At 36.4% G+C, this 21,048-nt stretch overlaps 1 protein-coding gene across 2 annotated transcripts in view; it reads left to right on the forward strand.

The window, feature by feature from the left end:
- The window catches only part of IPO8 (importin 8), a 51,303-nt gene that overhangs the window by 6,868 nt on the left and 23,387 nt on the right, over positions 1 to 21,048 (forward strand). For both annotated transcript variants that reach the window (XM_036400418.2, XM_036400417.2), the window contains exons 2-17: positions 1,393 to 1,474; positions 3,566 to 3,722; positions 5,360 to 5,518; positions 6,482 to 6,638; positions 7,940 to 8,029; positions 8,426 to 8,520; positions 9,084 to 9,168; positions 11,062 to 11,196; positions 12,044 to 12,143; positions 13,793 to 13,869; positions 15,130 to 15,246; positions 17,491 to 17,580; positions 18,238 to 18,403; positions 18,964 to 19,124; positions 19,571 to 19,696; positions 20,347 to 20,413. In XM_036400418.2, the coding sequence (XP_036256311.1) occupies positions 1,393 to 1,474; positions 3,566 to 3,722; positions 5,360 to 5,518; positions 6,482 to 6,638; positions 7,940 to 8,029; positions 8,426 to 8,520; positions 9,084 to 9,168; positions 11,062 to 11,196; positions 12,044 to 12,143; positions 13,793 to 13,869; positions 15,130 to 15,246; positions 17,491 to 17,580; positions 18,238 to 18,403; positions 18,964 to 19,124; positions 19,571 to 19,696; positions 20,347 to 20,413 (1,864 nt within the window). The remainder of the gene's footprint in view (positions 1 to 1,392; positions 1,475 to 3,565; positions 3,723 to 5,359; positions 5,519 to 6,481; positions 6,639 to 7,939; positions 8,030 to 8,425; positions 8,521 to 9,083; positions 9,169 to 11,061; positions 11,197 to 12,043; positions 12,144 to 13,792; positions 13,870 to 15,129; positions 15,247 to 17,490; positions 17,581 to 18,237; positions 18,404 to 18,963; positions 19,125 to 19,570; positions 19,697 to 20,346; positions 20,414 to 21,048) is intronic.

Consider the following 21,048-nt stretch of genomic DNA (forward strand, 5'->3'; position numbering starts at 1 on the left):
AATAGAGTTCCTATGCTGGATGTTACAGCTTTTACTTTATTTGGAACATTTCTTAGGGATAATTAAAGTTTATAAAGAAGGAAATTGCAGGAGAGTATGCTTTTGATTTGCCACTACTGCTTTTATCTCGCATCTCAGATTACTCTATAAACATCAAATGAGTCTCTGAGTTAGAATTACACTATCATTATAGTGAATAAAATGAGGGCCAGAAAGTTAAGTGATTTGGTGAAATTATTGAATGATAGTGTCGCGATGCAGCTGGGACGCTTAGACATCATGAAAGCAGTGTAATTTCACCTTGTTATGGATATGGTAGATCAAAGAACTGGGGACATGAAGGGCAGAAAGTATCTTTTATTTCACAGCTTTTGAATGAGGCAGAGTTCTATAGGAGGATGTTCAATACTTGTCCTTTGAGCACAACTCTGGGAGCAACCACAGAACTGCCAGGTATAATCTAGTGGGAGGAAACACTATAAAAGGTGAAATACAGAAAGCTGCTGCCATCTAGCCCCAAGAAACCTCTCTCTTTGAACATAAAACACATGGATCCAAGGGATGAAAGATCTGACCTACCAGTACTGATCTGTCAAGGCTTAGTAGTAACTGCACCACGCTGAGTCAGCGATTCCTCGCTGGAGGAGCCCTGGTGGATGGCAGCAGGATAAAGCCATCAGATTGTCACATCTTTTAAATCTGGTGTGCTTTGCTCAGAAGTTCACTGAGCATTGTTTTCTCTTTGAAATTCTTCAGCTGCATGGCTGATGTAGTGTTTGAAAAGTTCCCATGAAGGCTGTGGGTTTTGAAGTGTTATCTGCCTACACTTGATTTTAATTGAAAATGTTTGTCCCGCTGTTTCCCCAGTTTTTATTGAGATGCACTATGCATCTAGTTTGCTAAAAGATAATTGCATATGGCTAATGCAGATGCTGTTTACACTTGAAAACAATTCTAAATGATTTTTTAAAATCTCTTTGCTATTGCTGTTCTGCCACACACTATTTTGCTAATAAATGGCATGTATTGGTGAAGCTTGTCAATGTCCGTTTGACCTATGGAGCTAAGTTGAGTAATTCAAAGGCAGATATCTAGTGCTTTTTGCTATGTATTCTTAGAATTATTTAAATATTCTTTATCACTAATCTGTAATTGAGGACCTCTTCACATTACTTATTCTGCCCATGTGCAATTACATGCTTTGCTTTTACAAGGAATTATTTGGATTTCTGCAGGTCTGGGTAAATTCAAGTCTTGAAACCTTTCATCCATCATGAGGAGGATGCAAAAGCAGTGCAAAATCCTTAGTTTGTGCTCCTCATTCAGCATTTGCTAATACAGTCTACTTTAAACATACTTTAAACTTACTAATGTGTTGTCTGTGTGTTTCAGTCCTATAAGATCATCAACTTTGCTCCAAGTCTGCTGCAAATCATAGTGTCGGACCAAGTCGAATTTCCGGTGCGTCAGGCAGGTGAGGTGAAATCCCTTGTTCCATTTTCTTTCAGTCAGTCTGCTCCTTGAACAGACTCTTGAACTGTTGCAATGTAAGTCAGTTCAGGTTTGCTCTGGGGAGGAAATGAAAAGGATCTAACTTTGGTGTTTCTTTCCATCGTGAGGATCACATGAAACCATGGGTATAGGATTGAGTCCTACTTCAGCTTTCCCTGTGTGTATAGTGATCCCTACTGGATTGCCGTGATACTGATAGGAAAAAAGCATGATTTCTACTCAAAACTGAGAACCCTTAGGTATTATTTCTCCTGCTGGTACAGCAGTAATGATGCCAAGACAAGTGTGAATTTAAAAATAGAAAAGGTTATCACATTTGAGTGCATGTTTCTCTATTTGAATCTCTTTTCTCTGGAAAAGTGAAAATTTCTGTAAAAGGAAAATCATTCCTTAATTCACAGATCAAGGGTAGCCACATACATTTAGTCAGTATCTTGGTGGCTTAAATAAGTAGATGTGAAGGAAGGTCACATCACGGATAAGTTGCACAGTTACAGTCTGAGCATGTCTGGAAGGATTGCTCAGCTGTGTGTGTGAGTTCAGGTATAGTGGTGCAGTTAACTTTACTGTATGCATTTGTGGAAGATCAGATTCTAAATTCTCATAATCCATTTTAACTACTCCTCTGTAATATGTTTGTCAGATACAGAGACTGTTCAGGCCTTTCAGTAAATTAATTAATACTGTTTCATTCACAGCTTTGTTTTTATCCTGTGGAACAGCATTTCCCATAGAAGCACTGTTGAGGTTTTTTTTGTACAGATCCCATTAATCCCCTGAGTGCTTTGGAGCGTGCTGACATATTCTGTTTGTCATGCTGGCCTTTATTTTTTCAAAGATAATCCAACTTTGAATGGTGTTGTTAGTCCATTCTGTGGTAAAGTTTGAAGCTTAATCTAAACTCCATAAGGTCATTTTTATAAATTAATCTCTCATTTCAGTACCATTCAGGGAAAAGACCAACTATGTAGAATGTAATTTTTTTTTTTTTTTTGCAGAAGAGGGGTGTAAAATGGAGAAGCACATTTAAGTCATATTTGCAAGCCAACAGATTTCCCTGGGAATTTTTTAAAAGCCAAAAATTTGTATAACAACAAGATCTATGGACAAAATAGATTAAAGTCTGGGGCTGGTCTTTCAGGACCTGTTTCTTGTCTGACTAGTCTGGCATGTCATAGACAAAGAGCTTTTTTTCCTCTTGCTCCTATAAAGTATTTTACAGACTACATGTTTTCATGCTTTGCAATTTCTTATCACCAAAAGAAATGACTGTACCCAAGGATATCTTATTTCTACTTTAAAACCCTAGCTAGTAATCAACCAAAACAGTGTCCAGGCATAAGAGTTTATTAAGAACATTCCTTTAATGCCTCATACCATATTTCTCATGTTTCCTGAAGAATGCCTTCAGGCATTTTAGTACTGATGCATTAATGCTGCTTTATTTTCTGTTTAAGATTAACTTTATTTTTCTTGTTTTTTTTCATGTGAGACAGAAGGGAACAATTCAAAGGTATTATGGGAAATCCTAATAGTGAAATAAAGCTTAGGGAATTCACAACAAACATTTCTGTCTGAATAGAAGGTAGGCCATGTGCCAGTTTCATACTGGGCATTTCCCCAAGCAGAGTGTCCCATCTGTGTGTGCAGTGATTTGTTTACACGAGCCTTCCAAAACTTCACTTACTGAGCTTGAGTCCTTGTTTTAGGAAGGAGTGAAAACACACATAAGTAGATTTTTGTTGGCTTGTTTAGCATGATGGGACATTATTTTCATATGGAAGACTGCTGTAGTAAAAATGTACCTTGAGAGATGCTCATGGAAGTATTATCCTGGTCTGTTCTAATCAAGTGCTTGAGCCTGATCTTGTGTGAAATCATAAGAAAAATGTTTTTCTGATTCAGCTGTGCTCAGTGCCCATAATTGTTAAGAATTCAGGTGGTGGTTTTCAGCTGCCTTTTCAACTCTTTGCTCTACTTTTAGCTATTCTACATGTTGAGCACTGGGCAATGTGTAGAATTAAACTATTCTTTCCCCTCTGTCTGTCCTTAGCTGCCATTTACCTGAAGAACATGGTGACCCAGTACTGGCCGGACCGTGAGCCACCCCCTGGAGAAGCGGTTTTCCCATTTAACATCCATGAGAACGATCGGCAGCAGATTCGGGATAACATTGTAGAGGGAATCATTCGTTCCCCTGACTTAGTGAGGTACCTTACATTGCACACAGATGGTTCTGTTGCTCAGGTTTTCAGACCTGCCAGTCTGATGTTGTATGTCACAGACATGTTTTATGAAAAATCCTTTCCTTAGGATTTTTTCTCCTGAGAAGCTGAGAGGCCTCAGGAACAAAATGTAAACAATGGTTATCTGCTGCTGTGGAATGCAACAGGTGCATCTGTGATTGGTCTCATGTTGGTTGTTTCTAATTAATGGCCAATCACAGTCAGCTGGCTTGGACTCTGTCCGAGACACAAGCCTTTTTTATTTATTCCTTTCTTTTCTATTCTTAGCTAGCCTTCTGATGAAATCCTTTCTTCTATTCTTTTAGTATAGTTTTAATATAATATATATGATAAAATAATAAATCAAGCCTTCTGAAACATGGAGTCAACATTCTCATCTGTTCCCTCATCCTGGGACCTCTGCAAGCACCACCACAGTTGTTAACATGAGAATCTCTATGTTTTGGAAGATGAGACAAGTACATTTTTGCCAAAGTAATAGTAATCTGTTTACACTTATTCATGGGTGTTTTTCAGAAAAGTAATAACCTGGCAGCAAGCCCTGTGATGTGGTTTATCCTCTAAAGGTGTTCAAAGTATCTTGTAACACTTGCTGTAGTAACAGCCTGTCTGTTTGTTGATTCAAGGCAGATAGTATATACAGGGCTGTCTGCAATATGTAATTAACCATTCAGGGAAATACTGTCCAAGATTCCTTTTTTCTAGTAGCCCTTTTCTTAATTACTTTACCAATTTTTATATGTAACCCCAGTATTTAACTATTAGGCTTCTTGGTTTTACGGTACTAAAAGAATGAAGAATTGTGGTTCTGCTTTTGCTGGAAGAATGTTCAAGAATCACAGACATACTACAGTTATGATTTTTCACCCCTTTAATTAAAGTGAGGCTGATAGGATGGGAATTGATATTTTCTGCAGGCTTTGTTTTTTCATTACTTAGCAGAACTAAAAGTATTTCTCCACAGGTTCTAGTTCAGCACTGCTCAGCTTTTTTACCCACACCTCAGTTTAGTCAATCAACAGTTCTGCCTTGCCTCCCCATTGAGAGTGGCCTCTAAAGGTGTGTGGCAGGAGAGAAACAGAAAGATGTTCTTCAACTAATTGGCTCTGCCATATGCTTTGGAGGTTGAAAAAGTGCTGTTCTAGAAGGTCCCAGGAAAATGGTAATTTCTTGAGGAGGCAGTGGCTTGGATCATAACACAGGCCATTATTCTATTATGAAAACATATGAATTTGTGTTTTTGTGGTTGCTTTCAGCTTGATAAGCAAGTATAAACATTCTTTGTCAAAGAACAAAGCTAGCTGGTTCCATGAGCAAGTAATTATTTTAAAATACTGCTTGATACATGTGAAGAGGGAGGGAGAAAACTAGTTAAAATGTTCTGAAATTAGTTTATTCTTTTAAGTTAAATCCAGTCAAATTTTTTTCTTGCTTTTCCTCCGCTACTTCCCAGAACTCTTTCAGTGTTCTCAAAATATGTTTGGTGCTTATGATGTAATACAGGTATTGTAGCCAAGAAACCAAGATTTGGGATTTATCCTTTAATTTAAACACAATGCCATGACCTTATTCACTTACATATTTTTCCCTCCCTGCACTAGAGCCCAGCTGACAATGTGCCTCCGTGCTATCATTAAACATGACTTCCCTGGCCATTGGACAGCTGTGGTAGACAAGATAGGATACTACCTGCAGTCTCCAAACAGTGGCAGCTGGCTTGGGAGCCTCCTGTGCCTCTATCAGCTGGTGAAGACTTATGAGTAAGTTGATGTCCATCAGTAAATGAGGAATTGGTACTTTCAGTCGAACTTGATTACTGAAAATGACATTCTTAAGAGCACTGGCAGTTCTACAAGGGATTTCAGACAGAAAATGGGAATTAATAATTATCATATGCGTCCTTTCCTGCAAATAAATGAAAAATATTCATCATCTTTGTATCATTAGTGAATTGAAAGCAGAGCTGCCAGCAATAGTCTGTATGAATTTACTGCAACTTTTTTCTTCAGACTTTATACTTTCGCTTTGGCTGTAAAAAAAATCCTTAGGATTATAACTTTCTTTGTTTGAAGATACCCCAAATTCTAAATGTATGAATGCAAATTATTTTCTGCTTTTATGTCATGAATACAGTGCTGTCATTGTCACATACTGCTATTGCATATTGTTACCTGTAGCATCTTCCTGGCAAGAAGTCTAAATCCACACAGCATAAATTAGGAGCAGTGTAGTGGGGCTTATCACTCGTATTTTTTTAAAATTGCCTATTATTAGAAACATATGTATAAACCACACAAAAGGAATGTAAATGGAGAAAGAGAATGTTTTCCAAAGCAAGGAATTGTCTTTCCCTTTCAATGGCTGTTCACTCCCATTCGTTCAGCACCCAGCTTGGGTTTAGCATTGGGTGAACAGCAGAGAAAATCAAGTCCCTGCCCCTGTGAGGTGACAATTCAGTAGTAAAGAACAGTAATTCTTCCTCTCAGTAACTGCCTTTGTGTAAGGCAATGTTTATTGCTTTCCATTTTTTTATTTATAGGTATTTTTAGTGAATTTGCACAAAGGGTTCAGATGGGGGTTAGAGGAGGGGAGAGTGATTGAGTGAGTGCTGGATATTCTTTTTTTGGTTTTTTTAGGGCACCAAAATGAAGTTGTTGGTGGGGAATAGGCATTAGAATCGCCAGTGTGTAGATCCTGGACCAACATTTTTGTTTCCATTGCAGGTACAAAAAGGCAGAGGAACGAGATCCCCTCATAGCAGCCATGCAAATATTTTTGCCTCGGATTCAGCAGCAGATGATCCAGCTTCTGCCTGATAACTCCCATTACTCTGTACTGCTTCAGAAACAAATCTTAAAAATCTTCTATGCTCTTGTTCAGGTTGGCATCTGTGTAGAGGAAAAAGAAACTTTTACTTTGCTAGGCACAGTGACCTCCTTCACTACTTTCAGAGGTGTGATTGAATAAGAATACCCTTTTGGATGGGAAAAGTCATGTACAATAAATAGCTGTTATAAAAATAGGATATTTATAGATTTTTCTACCTTGAAGCTGGTCACATCATTGCCCAGATTAAATTTTTAATGAATGGAGGGTGCTTCTGCACATTGTATCTGTAAGCTCACTAGAGAAGTGTTCCTATTTTTATAAAGTTGCACATAGCCTGATACAAACTAGGTATCTAGACCATATGGCTGGTCTCTGAAAGTGTCAGTAATGAATATTGTAGTGTAATTGTCAAATGTTGCACTTCAGTAGGAGGCATTTCTCATTACCTGCTGAAAATCTGGCAGATACTGTGTATTAAGGCACAAGCACTTCAGAGAGATGAATTTGGCTTTTACTGAGATGAGTTTTGTGAAGGAGTATTTACAATCAGAAACCAAACCAGGTCCTTCATAAGGAACAGCCTGAAAATTCTTAGGGTGTGTTGAAAAGCTAAAATAGTTTATTTCTAAATGGATGGAGAATTTAAAAAATACCAAGATCCTATTTTTCTTTTCAATACCTTGGCTGAATATTGTTACTTTTCTTTGGATTTTGTAGAGAAGTGAGGTTTATGGGATAGTAGCTTGGTAGTAGTAGTGAATCACAGAATGAGCAGGTTGGAAGAGACTTTGAAGATCATCAAGTCCAGTCCATGCTTTAACACCTCAACTAAACCATGGCACTGAGTGCCATGTCCAATCTTTTTTTAAACACATCCAGGAATGGTGACTCCACCACCTCCCTGGGCAGACCATTCCAGTACTTTATCACTCTTTCCATAGAAAACTTTTCCCTAATATCCAGCCTATATTCTCCTTGGCACAGCTTAAGGCTGTGTCCTCTGGTTCTGTTAGTAGTGAGTACATTTTGCTTGCTAAAATGCTATTAGTCTGCCAAAGCCCTGCAATACTGATACTGCTGTAATCCTAAAAAGTACCTGGGCTGTTGTGAAGAAGAAAACAAACACACTTGGCAAGTTCTTAGACCAAGGAAGTTTCCTCAAATTATGTCTGCTCAGAAATTCCTTTTCAAATTGTACCAGAGAGATACAATTAGAGTAGTGTTGATATGTAACCTAATTGGTTTTAATTTTACTTAAAACCTCATCTTCCTTAGAATGTAACTGCTGCAGAAAGATCTGCCTTTTACAGAGAAAAATGGTATTTCATACCTTGTTTTTTCCCTTATTGCAGTATGCATTGCCCCTCCAGTTGGTGAATAACCAGACTATGACTCAGTGGATGGAGATCTTCCGGACCATCATTGATAGAAATGTACCACTGGTGAGTTCTAGCTTTGTGAAGACCTCTGAAACTTGTGTGTTGGCATTTGAGGAACAGTCAGTGGAAAGATTTTCTAAGTGGGCTTTTCTTAAGATTCTTATCCTTGGATTTTTGAGCCAGAGTGATGTGGTATTCAAGTGTATCTGAGAATCTGCATTTTTTAAATATGCATAATTTTAAAATTAAAGTACAGGCATTGTGCAGGTATTGCACATAGACATTATACTGCCTAATTAAGATAACTGAAAATTCCTGAGTCTCATATAACTGTTAACAGAACCAAAGCTTTAGTCCATGCTGTGTGTTTATATTAGTTTATTAGCAAGGAATATTTAAAACATAATTACTTCTCAACAAGTGACATAACTAATTTAAAATAAATGTATTTGTTTGTAGGAGACTTTGCAAATTGATGAAGATGATAGACCAGAGCTGGTGTGGTGGAAATGCAAGAAGTGGGCATTGCATATTGTAGCTCGTCTCTTTGAAAGGTAACTGATTAAAAACTAAGTTTGGGTTACAGGTCTGTACCATTACTTGGCATGGAAGTAGAGAAGACAGTTTGAGAAATTTAACAGCTCCTGGTCACTCAAGAGGTTTTCCTGCTGCTGTCCTCTGCCTTGCACTGGCACAACTGCTGGTCTCAGCTCTTAGTGAAATTATTGGACTCCCTTAAGATGGCAAGAAACTTGTCCCACAGGAAAAGTAAATCTATCCAATTACATATTTATTTTAATACACTCAGCTACAAGTGTTTATATTCTCAAGCATAAAGGCAGGGAAAGATTTGAAAAGAAATTCATAAACATGGAAGTTACAGAGGTTGTGACAAAAAGCCATGTTTACTTCAGTATAATACCTTATCTTGGGATAATTTAAGAATAGGGAAGTGAGGTGTTACATGGGAAAGGATGACTTAGAAGGAATCTGTGGTAAATTTTTCCTTTGTTGATGCAAGACCACTCAGGGTCCTGTATGGTTTAGGAAGTACTGTATCTTCCTGACACCATAGACTTCTCACAGTGTAAATATCTGTGTCCTTTTCCTTTTAAAGATATGGAAGTCCTGGAAATGTAACTAAAGAATACTTTGAATTCTCAGACTTCTTTTTAAAAACCTATGCTGTGGGCATACAACAGGTAAGCATAGTTCATTTTTTATGAATTGCATTATTTTGACTGAAGAAATGTATTACTTTTTAACAGTGCTTGTGTTGAGGTTCATTTATTGAACAAAAATGATGAGAGTCTGGCAGATTTTCCTTGTAGTGACTGAGAAGTTCTTTAGAACTCAGTGCCATACAGCTGAGGTGTAATAACACAATTTTTCAGCAACTCAAAAAACACTGCAGGAAAACTCTCAGAAAAGGTGAGTGCTGATAAAATGGTATTATTGTCGTGTATAAGCACTCTAGGTACAACTGAGAGGAACACTTTTGGTGCAGAGGCCTCATTTCACAGAAGGGTGTATTTTCAGGCCTGTCACACTTATCCAATGATACTGTTTTATTTCAGGAAGATAAAAGCAGATTAGAAGATGTCTGGAGAACAGCAATGAACATTATTTTATTCCTGGAAAGCATATTATGTGAAAATATAACCTAAATTCACCATTTGCAAGGAAATTATTTTTTGTTAGGAATGCTAATTATTTGTGTTTAACATGGTGTGGGGAGACAGTTCAGTTCTGATAAAGTTGCTAAAGAAAATTACTCTTCTTCATCCAGTCTGACAACAGAATAGTTTAACCATCAGGAAGAACTAAGGAGGGGAATGGTTGTGGTAAGACTGTAAATTAAATGAAAAGGGAAATAACCAAATATCTTTCTAGATGCCTTGCAGTGTGTAACTTCTGAGCAGAAAAATGGGCTCCCATGGGCAGTTATAATTTGAAATACTTAAAGTTTGTCTGTTAAGGTATTAGACTATGTTACAGAGGGAACAGTTTAGCTTTCAAGATAGATATACTGGATGATCTGCACATTTCTTCAATTTCTGGCTCTTAAATAGTGATTTATCATTATTCCTTGCAGAGTTGGTAAGAATTCTGTTGTGAATATTACATGACTAAGCCTTTGTTACTTATTCATCAGTTGATAAGTGCTGACATTGTGCTGGAGTCTGTATAAGATATAGACAGACAGTTCTTGTCCTTGGAGCATTTCATATAAAAGACTTAACATCAAACTTAGTATTCCTAATGAAGGAGCTATATTCAAAATAAAATTTATTATAATGCTCTGAAGAATTACAAAGCAGAATTGTTCTGCTGAAAGCATATGACTCAAAATTTTGTTATGCATTGCCCTTGACTTTTATTGTTGTTCATGTATATGCCACTTCTTTACACTTACTAATAATTCACCTGCCATTGGTGCAGATTAGTAGCTTTGTACTGTGTTTTTTTCTTAGTAGAGGAAATTTTTTTACCAAGGAAGCTTTGTGTGATAGAGTTGGTAATAGCATGTCAGGTGATACTATCTGATAGCTACAATAAGTAATTGAAGTTAAGGGGTTTGCAGCTCTTCTGATTCAGAGGCTTAGGTGAACCTATTTTTCTTTGCTGGTTTAGTATTTCTATTCTCTCCACTGTTTTTCCAAAGTAATTAATCTTCTTTAGGGACCTATCATTAACTATGAATGCAGACACCACTTAGCAGGTATAGAAGCCACCAGTTTGAAAATCTCACTGTGCCTTTTCCCTACCTATTCCCAGTTTTGCTGAGGCCTCTTTAAACTGTGAGCCTCTCACTGTTGAAGTATAGCTTTGGTTTATAATCACAAGTGATCACATGGTAGGGCTAGTAGTAAAGGTGGGCATCTGCATAAATGTTTGCAGGATTAGAACCTTGATCTTTAAATTATTTATGATTTTTGGATCAAAGGCATTATAATGATTTCTAGTGCTAGAACATCTGCTGTAAAACTACTTTATCTGTTCATGTATATTCACTGAGGAAGTGCACTGCATGTTTATGCATGAGGCAGAATTTTCAGTCTTCATTTAAAAATACCAATTTGTCACTTCTTTAGGTTCTCTTAAGAATCTTAGACCAGTACAGGCAAAAAGACTATGTTGCACCACGTGTTCTTCAGCAAACATTGAACTATCTGAACCAAGGGGTGATTCACTCTATCACATGGAAGCAAATGAAGCCACACATACAGGTCAGTGCTTAAAACCCAGTCATAAACAATGCATGTCATCAGAGAGGTTAAAAAACACCCCCAGCCCCCCAAGTTTTGTGTTTTTAAAGATTTCACTAATCATTCAGCAATTGATCTGGAAAATAAAATAACATTTCTACACAAATGTGGTTGTGTTTTGCAATATATGACTACCCTTTATTGCAGATAATGTTAACTCAAGGAAAGATTCCATTCCATAAGTTCTTTATTTGAGTTTTTACAGTCTGCTAGAAAGTCATAGTGTTCTGGCTGTTCTGGCTTTTATTAGTTACTGGTGTTCAGAATTGTCATAGATTTCTGATTGTAGTGCAAAGATAGTGCACAAAGAGAACATTCATCTAAGAGGAGCTAAACCCTCTTTTAAAGACATGTTTTATAAGTGAACTAAAGAACAAGCGAAAAGTAATCTTCCTGCTCTTTTATTTTTTCATATCATAAGATCCTCTTTGTAGTTAGTTAATTCCATGACTTTTATGGGGAATGACTCTGAAATCTGTTCTCATGTTAAGAATTGCATTGGTGAGATCCTTCTGCAGAATGTAATATTCTGCTCTGTACAGAGCAGGTCCTGAAGTGTATTTTGTGCATGGTAATGTAATATTATAAAGATAGATTGTATAACTACTGCTGCTGTCTGGGCCTGTTTCAAAAGGAAAGTACCTATAGTAATGTGAATTTGTTTCTGGTAGATAAAATAAAAGAATGCTGCTTGAAGGAATGTAACTCTCCAGAAAAATAATCTAATAAATTAGTGCGTGGTGGAGGGCAGCTGTACTGGAATTGGATTTTATGTGTACTTACATGTATTTGGCTTTTTTAAAATTAGACTATAACAGAAGAGGTGATATTCTCTCTAATGTGCTACAAAGATGAGGATGAGGAGCTCTGGCAAGAGGATCCATATGAATATATCCGCATGAAATTTGGTAATTTGGCTTTATTTTTTGCTTTCATCGTAACTGTACCCTGTAGTTCCAGTGATCAGCATGGCCATTGTAATGTCTCTCTTCACCTGAACAATGGGAAGAACAAAACTTTTTTCTTAAATCTCACCAATCTGTAGATAAAACTATGTGGCAGATCAGGTGAGTTTGGGCTATGGGGCTGGTAGCTTTGATTTAAATGATTCTCTCAGAGTTTTTTTCTACTTCACTTGTGCTCAGAACAGCCCAGACAGACTGGCTTGCTCCCTTGTTAGTGCCTGTTTCAGAATCCTGGCTTGCAGATGTGCCAGCTGTCTGCAGGTTCCTGCAGCTCTCACTTTGACCAGAAGAGGCCTGACTTACTCTTTCCCTGCTGAAAATTGTCTGCGCCTTTAGCGTTCTTCTGCCACTTATTACTACTCAATTGTAAGATAATTAGATATATATATTCCTTCAAAAGAACAGTGCAAAATCTTGGGAATAACACATAGGGCCATATTATGAATAATTGCATTTATTAAAAGATTCATGTAATTGAAAAAGAGAAAGGTACTTTAAAAGTACAGCAATTTTAGCTGGAAAACTCCTGCAAGCCAGGCACCACAGAGATATATATGCAGCATTTGGGAAATTTTAATTAGTTGATTTGGGATTAGTGTATATGAAAATGGAATTTAAATATTCATAGAATTATTTAAAAGCTTGGAGAGTTGTTATGCAACAAATTAATTACAGTATAGTGTTGATCACTAGGGTATACATACATCCTTGATATTTGGTGTGTGAATTCAGTTCTTTCTGTGACAGTAGTGAATCTTATTTTTATGTGTAGCTGAGGCAGTTAAAAACAGATTCAGATTGTATCATGGAAGGTAAAAAACCACTCAAAGTACATTACACTCACATATCAAAGTACATTAAATGGAATTTTTTTGAGGCACTTTTTCATTTGGAACAAGGATTCCAGTGGTCTGGTAGTATTTCCTAATGATGTTTTATCTAAAAGTTTTTGGGAAGAGTTGGTGTGTAATTTGAGTCAGATTTTGAGATAGCATTTTAAGGTCTTTTAGTTTGGTTTAATTTGTGTGGGGATGTTTGGATTAGAACATGTTTGCATGTTTTTTTTTTCAAGATATAAATTACATTTTCAATATGAACAGCAGAGGTTTAGTTGCAGTGAATGAAACTAAAAGACTTGACCTTTCAACAGACTTAAAGCTACTCCAGATCTAAGTAGATTTTATGTACAAAAAGTTTCCCATGATGTTTTAATAAAATCAAGTAAAAAATGTGTACATGTGGTATACAGATGGTACTGGAGTGTATTGTTTTTCTTCCTATAGGGGTTTTAATTAAAAAAAGAGACAGGATTTTTGGTCCCTTGTATATGGTCTCAAAAGTGCTAATGAATAAAGAGAATATTCTTAATTAAGGGAATGAAGAGGGGCAGTGGATTTGGAAGGCAAGAAGTAAGGTGTGTGACATAAGCTTGGGTCTGACTCTTTAACCAGGAGGTGAAGACAATCATGGCAATAATTTTGAGGTTATATATTCATCCAGATTTTGTGATACCCCAAAACCAAGATGGTTTAGAAAAAAATTATTATTCAGACAAGAAATTTTTTTAATGCTCTTTTCTCCCCATTTTTTAGATGTATTTGAGGACTATGCATCCACAACAACAGCAGCACAGAATCTCCTTTACACTGCTGCAAAGAAGAGAAAAGAGGTATGATGCCAGTGGCTTTAAATTATTTGAGTTTTCCTTAATAAAGTTAATTCCCCATATATTTGAAGATGCTACAGGAAGCTAATCTTGAAAAATATACTTGCTGCTACATAGTTCAGTGTTTCCTGGCTGAATGCTATCAGTCTGGGGAGAGTTAAAATATGGTGTGTATAAATACTAAGTAGATTCTTCTTGCATCTGCCAGATACAAAATGGGTTGGAATTGATATATTGGAATAGATTTTCCCAGGTTTACAAACAGCCTCTGTCACAGCCGTTCTCAGCATCACAAACTGTAGCAGGAGGGAAAGTGGATCTGATCCTTATTAATTTCCACTGATGCTATTTAAAATCCTTCTTAGCAGCAATGAAGTTAGCAAGGACAAAACCCATTCCATATAGTTACTCTTTAAATGAGGACATAGCTTTTCTGTAGATCTTTCTGTATTTCCAGTGACCTGTACAAAAATACTCAGGCAAGCCCCCTGGAAACACAGTTGGCTAAAATGGCAAATGCTTTTCTTAGGTTCCATTTTAACATCCAGTAATCATGGAGCTCCATTTCCAGATGGATTTTCAGAGGAGAACACAGTCTTTACCTTAGGTGGAATAGGTGGAATATGACCTTTCTATTTTTTTATTGTCAAAACAGTTCTTGTCCACTGATCTTCCTTCTCATTTTCATAATTTATATTTAGACCATCCCAGTGGCATGTTGGAAAAGGACATAATGAGTGTGGAAATCACATTCAGCCATTGGTTTTGCCAAGAAACTTTTCTAAGTCTAGTCAACTTTAGAAACTACTGCCAAAATCAGTAGGTCAAATTAAGTTTATGAGATTTTAGTCCAAGCTCTCCTTGAAAATATATGTATTTTCATAGATATATGCACACACACATATATATTTATATTTATGTGTGAGACAAGCCAGAAAAGAAGAGAAAAAGTGGGCGAGGTTCTGTTTGAGCCTTTTGCCTTTTCATCACTTTTTTTATTTGCTTCAAGACAGTGACAAAAATACCTTACTTGCTGTTAGTAATGAGAAATTTCATGGAGATTAATCTAATTTTGATCAGTTTGGCTGAAAAGTTGAGAATTCCAAAGTTTTACACTTTAGCTATTGAAAGATGCTGCATTTAGTATCTCACATTGCTCTGGCCAAGACAAAATTTCTTCTTGAAAATGTCATAGGAATTTTTTAAACAATGCTATTAAAATAACTTGACTAAAGGGGATTGTGTGTTTTCTGTCCTGCACAGGTATTACCAAAAATGATGGCATATTGCTACCAGATTCTGACAGAGCCAAACATTGATCCAAGGAAAAAAGATGGAGCTTTGCATGTTATAGGATCCCTAGCAGATATTTTACTGAAGGTAAGTGGGTAAAGAAATGAAAAAAGCTTGCAATTCTTGCTATCAGCTGTGATTTAAATTAAAATACTCTTACTTTATAAAGTATGACTAGCCCTTAGCCATATTTATAAAAATCTGTAGAGAGATTGCACTCTGATTGCAATCAGAATATGAGAGTCTATTTATTTAAAAATATTAACATTTTTTCCTGGGTTTTATATCACAATTTTATACACAGATTTTTCCTTCTCACGTTTTTCCAAAGCTCTGTTCGTTTGTTACACAACAGTCCCTTGGTCCCCTCCTGCTTTACTAGGAAAATGGAAGTGTTAAGAAAGCAAACATGCATTCCATCAGCAACATGGCCTATGATTCTTTATGAAATTCCCCAACAGCCTGCACTGTTATGGGCTTCTTCTGGTTCCAGGAAAAGGTTTACTTAACATGTTACAGGGGTGTTCTGTCTAGCTTTCCAACTTTTTCACTCTTCAATAAGTGGCTTTAAGTCTTATTTCATCTGCCAGTTGGGAGTTTTGAAAAAAGCTGAAAAGAACAAGGAGCCTTCCTCCATTTTTTATAGACAGCATCTTCAGAATTTTGGGTGTATTTCTGGAATCTGAATGCAAATTTAATACACACTGTTACTCTCTAATTGAAATTGATTACAGTTTGCCTGGTGCTTTTGTAGATGGTGGAGTTCAAAATATGCCTTTGCTCCATGTCAGAAGTAATTGACAAAGCATTATCACTTTTAGCATGAGAATGGTGATCTTGTGCTGGAGGCTTCTTTTAAAAATTGATTTATTATATTTTATCTGAATTTTCTCGCTGTGCAGGATTTGTCTTCATATTACGAGCAACGTCTCACCAACACTTGACCATCTGTTTTTTTACCAATCTATTTTCTGATCTTAAATCCTGAAGCATCAGTAACTTTTGCAGAATTATCGTAGATTATTTTGGATTGTAAATGCCCTTCCTCATGCAGGAGTATAACAGTGAATGAGGACAACATTGTTTGTGTTGTGAGGAGACTTTCATATTAACATATTATCTCTGTCCTGTGGGGAAAAAATGGGATTTATTCCAGTATTCTGCTCCTATTTGAAATTTTCAATCCTGAAACATGAGGTTATATTGTACTTTATAAAAGAGTAATAACCCTGAACACCACAGACCCCTTTAAAATTTGAATTTCTCGTGTTTGGCATTTGACATATTGAAACATTCCATCTGCTGCTTCCGTCTCAAATCCTGGATTTGTAAGTGCTTTCTGGCTCTTGAGCTGAGATCCTGAGTCTAAGGAGCTCATAAACACAATGGGCCTGCCTGAGCCACCTGGCTCCCCACAGCAGCTCCAGTTCAAAGCCTACAAACTTCTGGCCAGTATGCACAAAAGAACAGTATTTTCTTTTCTCTCTGTTTTTCTCTCTGCTCAGTCCTTCATCCAGCTCTGTGAAGGCTGGGGAATGAGTGTGGAAAAAATGCTGTGTGCATTGGTGAAATCAAGATACATGTTGTATTGAGTGTCCCATTTCACCCTTCTCTGTCTTTGCCACTGAATCATTCCTTTGGATGGTAACAACATCCCTAGCATGTATCTTTTCTATTATTCTGGACTATAAGGAAAGTCTAAAATCTCCATGCTTGTTCTAGCTTCCTGTGAGAATCTTGGGATTTGCTAAGTTTGGAATAATGAAGTATAACTCTCATCCAGTATCCTTCTCCAGCTAAGGAAATTTCTGTCACAAAGGAATTATCTTCATCCATTAATAAACACGAAAAAAGATGAGATTTGTTGCTGTAGTGTCCAAGATAGTAAGTTTTGATACTTAGAGTAACAGTAGTTCATTTGAAACTCAGATCTGTTCCATACTAACCCTATATTTATCTTCAGGTTTATATTTTCTCCTTTGTAGGAAGAATGGAATTACTAGGTTATTGATCCTTGTTAGTTTTTAAGAAAAATCAGCTGGTATTAATTGCCTTAAATAACATGAGAATTCCAGTTTACATGTTGTAATAAATAATGCCAAGTAAAATATTACATGTACAGTTCTTTCACTTACCTGGTTTTGAACTTGCTGTGCTTTTGAGTTGGTTCTATTCAAGGTAAGGGATCCACTTCTCTTTGTGGGAGGATACCTTTATTATATAGACAAATTACTGTGTTTCCCATGGTTGATATTTAAAAATGCATTATGGGCTAGAAAGAAGTATGTGAAATGAATGGTCTCCAAAATTAATTTTTCCTTACTCCAACAGAAGAGTGTCTTCAAGGATCAAATGGAGCTGATGTTGCAGAATCACGTGTTTCCCTTGTTCATGTCTAACCTGGGATACCTCAGAGCTCGAGTAAGTTCACCTGTTACATCAATTCCAGTGTTTGCCACGGTTCCTTCCTTTGCAGTTTGATTTCATCCTGAATGTTACTGAAAGAAATTAGGTAAATACATAGTAAAATTTGAAATTACATTCTCTTGCTGGCTTTTTTTCATAATTTTGTTTTAAAAATGATTTTTCAGTTAAAGGAATTGATGTAGGGTCTGTGTTATATTAATGTTCACCTCTTCAATCAAACTTGAGAATTTGAGCAGCAATTGTGGCCATTTTTCATTAGCAGAGATGGCTGTGAAGAGCAGGCAGGATTTCCACAAATAGGTAACATCAATTTGATTGTTGCTTGAAGAAAATCCCCAAGTGCCGATATCAGTCACGGACAAACAGTTTTCATTGTTTTGTTATGATTTTGTTTCCCCCAGAAGGACCAAAGCAATGAATGCAAATTATGTGCACACTGAATTTATTAAAATTTGGGAAAGGATAATAAAGAACTGCTTGAGTGCAAAACCTGTGCTACATTTAATGAAAGAATACACCATAAGTGTATTCATAAATGGGAGGAAAAAAACAATGCATGCAAGCACAGAGATAGTTAGCATTGGTTTTGACTCAGTTAAAAATGCTTAAAATTGCCATAGTCCCTAAATTGCTTCTGTTTTTGCCTTGCAGTCCTGTTGGGTACTTCATTCATTCAGTGCTTTGAAATTTCACAATGAGATGAACTTGAGGAATGCAGTAGAGCTGACAAAGAAGAGCCTGATTGATGATAAGGAGATGCCTGTCAAAGTAGAAGCAGCCATAGCCCTTCAGACCTTAATATGCAACCAAGAGCAAGGTATGTGACAGTGATTCATCAGCTGTATACACTGATCTATTGATTTTTTTGTCAAGACAAGGAGGTTGGTGCAGATTTATCTAAACATTTCTGTCATTTGAAGACATAGATTTCAGAATATTTTATCATGTTTAGGCAGATTCACTTGCTTATTTCATCCCAAAATTCTGACTTGAAGTTTTTATGATGCAAAAGAAGTTAGAATCAGCATGTTTTTATAAAGTAAATATCACTCATCTTTGGGGGTTTTTTTTAGTGAACTTAAGCAGTGTGTATGTTTAAAAATGAGCACTGCTTTATGTATGAGAGCAAGTGTTCCCTCAAAAGTGGATTTTAGCTGTAGGTGGCATTTCAATATTACACAATTTATTTACTCTGTCTACTAGTTATGGACTGTAAAATTGCCTTGGTATGTTTTTTGGCTTTTTTATTTCTTTAGTGAATTCAAATTTTAAAAACTTACTTTGTTCAAGAATAGTCAGCTACCGTGGCAGTTTATGGATGCAGTATATTTGTGTTTATGGATAGCTGATTTCACCTGCTTTCTATTCATCTTTTAGCCAAGGAATATGTGAAGCCTTATGTAAGGCCAGTGATGCATGAGCTCCTGCACATTGTGAGGGAGACAGAGAACGATGATCTCACGAATGTAATCCAGAAGATGATCTATGAGTACAGCCAGGAAGTCGCCACTATCGCTGTGGACATGACCCAGCACCTGGTGAGAGCAGTAGTAAATGACCACTCCAGTCAGAAGCATGTGCCTACTTTGGTGAACATTTAAAGAACTCTGCTTGAAGTACACACTGTTCAAAGTAATCTTTGTAAGAGTCCACTGGTAGTATTTGCAGTATTTGTGGTTTTTTTCTGTATGAAGCATTTTTAAAACCTATAGATTTTTCAAAGACACTGATTTGTGTCACTGGTTTTAATGAGCTGTGGTCTAACTATTTAGCATTTCAAATGACTTAACGTGGACTTCTGAAAAAAAAGAGGAGATTTTAATTTGCTACGTTCCCCTTTCAAAAGCAGCAAGCATATTTTTCAGTGCTGACAGCTCTTAGAGATAAGGCATTGCTGCTGCTGCATTAACTGCCTTGGTTTTGAATGACAAATTAGGAACATGGGTTTGCTCTTGAATGTCAAGTTGGTTGGTTTTGTTCACAGGCTGAAATATTTGGTAAAGTACTTCAGAGCGAGGAATATGAGGAAGTAGAGGACAAAACGGTTATGGCCATGGGCATCTTGCACACAATTGACACAATCCTGACAGTTGTGGAAGATCACAAGGAGGTGAGATTTTCCTTGGTACTTTCCTGCTTTCATGCATGACAAGAAGCACTTCTGTGTCTGTTGCATTATTTGCCATGAATGTGCATTTACTGCAGCAGGATGATGACCAAGCCATTCTCTGACAGATTTGAATCTAAAGCCCAGTTTACTTTTGTGATTCATTAATTGTTTAGCTTTCAACTTCAAGGGAATTTATGTCCCAAGGGTAAAATTCTTAGCCCTTACTTGGTAAACACTTCATTGGAATGTGCTGGTTTTGGTTGGGATAAAGTTAATTTTCTTCATAGTGACTAGTTTTATTACAGAGCATTAAAGTAGAATTTAAAAAGAAATATTTTGAAGAACCCTAATTTTTTACAGTGATGACCCATATCTTTAGTTGACCCAGCAATATCTTGGATAGAATTCCAGGAATTAGTCTCCCAAGCTGTGGTGCAATATGCCCACAAATCACATATTCAGGGTAGAGAGGTTCTTTCTGCATCAGGGAGACCTTATTTCATAATATTATGATTGTTAATGCAGCATTTAAAAAATGATAAAAGCCTTTTTGATCTGAAGCACTTCTCAAACTGAATTAGTCAAATACATTTATTTGATTGCTGTATTTCTAATTTTTTAAATAAAACTGCTTTATGTTTTTATTTCAGATCACTCAACAGCTCGAGAGCATTTGTTTACAGATCATTGGCCTTGTTTTGCAGAAACACGTTATAGGTATGGTATTGAGATATGTAAAATCATGTAAATTAATTATTGTTATCTTCCGGAACAGAATTTCATCTTTTTGTGTGTGTATCTTTAGAGAATAAGACACTACTTTACCGTTGTAATTTGTTTTTCCTGATCTTCTCTTGTACCTTAGTCAGATTGGCTATTGTGTTTTGGAGGTCAAAAGCTGAAGATGCTGTTCTGATTATAATTCTGGCTAATTGTGTTAAAGGACAATGTCTAAATTGCATTAGTCTCTTATGGACATGGTCTGCAATTAAATTACTGCTTCATCAGTATGCTGCACTAAAAGTTACACTTTTATGATAAGACCTTTCAGAAAAACCAAGACTGAGGAAAAAATATATTTTTCAGTAAATCAATTAGAAGCATTGTCTTTAATGTGCTGCTGATATATTTTTTTGGTGTGTATTTATAGTGGAAAACTATGCATATCATTGTAACTATAGCTAACACAAGACCTGTCTGAAGGAGTCTTTTACAATTTGTTTTCTTTTTCTATGTATGATTTAGTTTCTAATTGCTGTCCTCTAGTTGTTACATGACTCAAGACTCAGTTTCAGATTTCAAGGTATTTGCAAGTTAATTTTTTTTTGTAAAGCACCCTGTTACAAATTGTC

This window comes from Molothrus ater, chromosome 5 (assembly GCF_012460135.2).
Source record: "Molothrus ater isolate BHLD 08-10-18 breed brown headed cowbird chromosome 5, BPBGC_Mater_1.1, whole genome shotgun sequence".
Classification (NCBI taxonomy): domain Eukaryota; kingdom Metazoa; phylum Chordata; class Aves; order Passeriformes; family Icteridae; genus Molothrus; species Molothrus ater.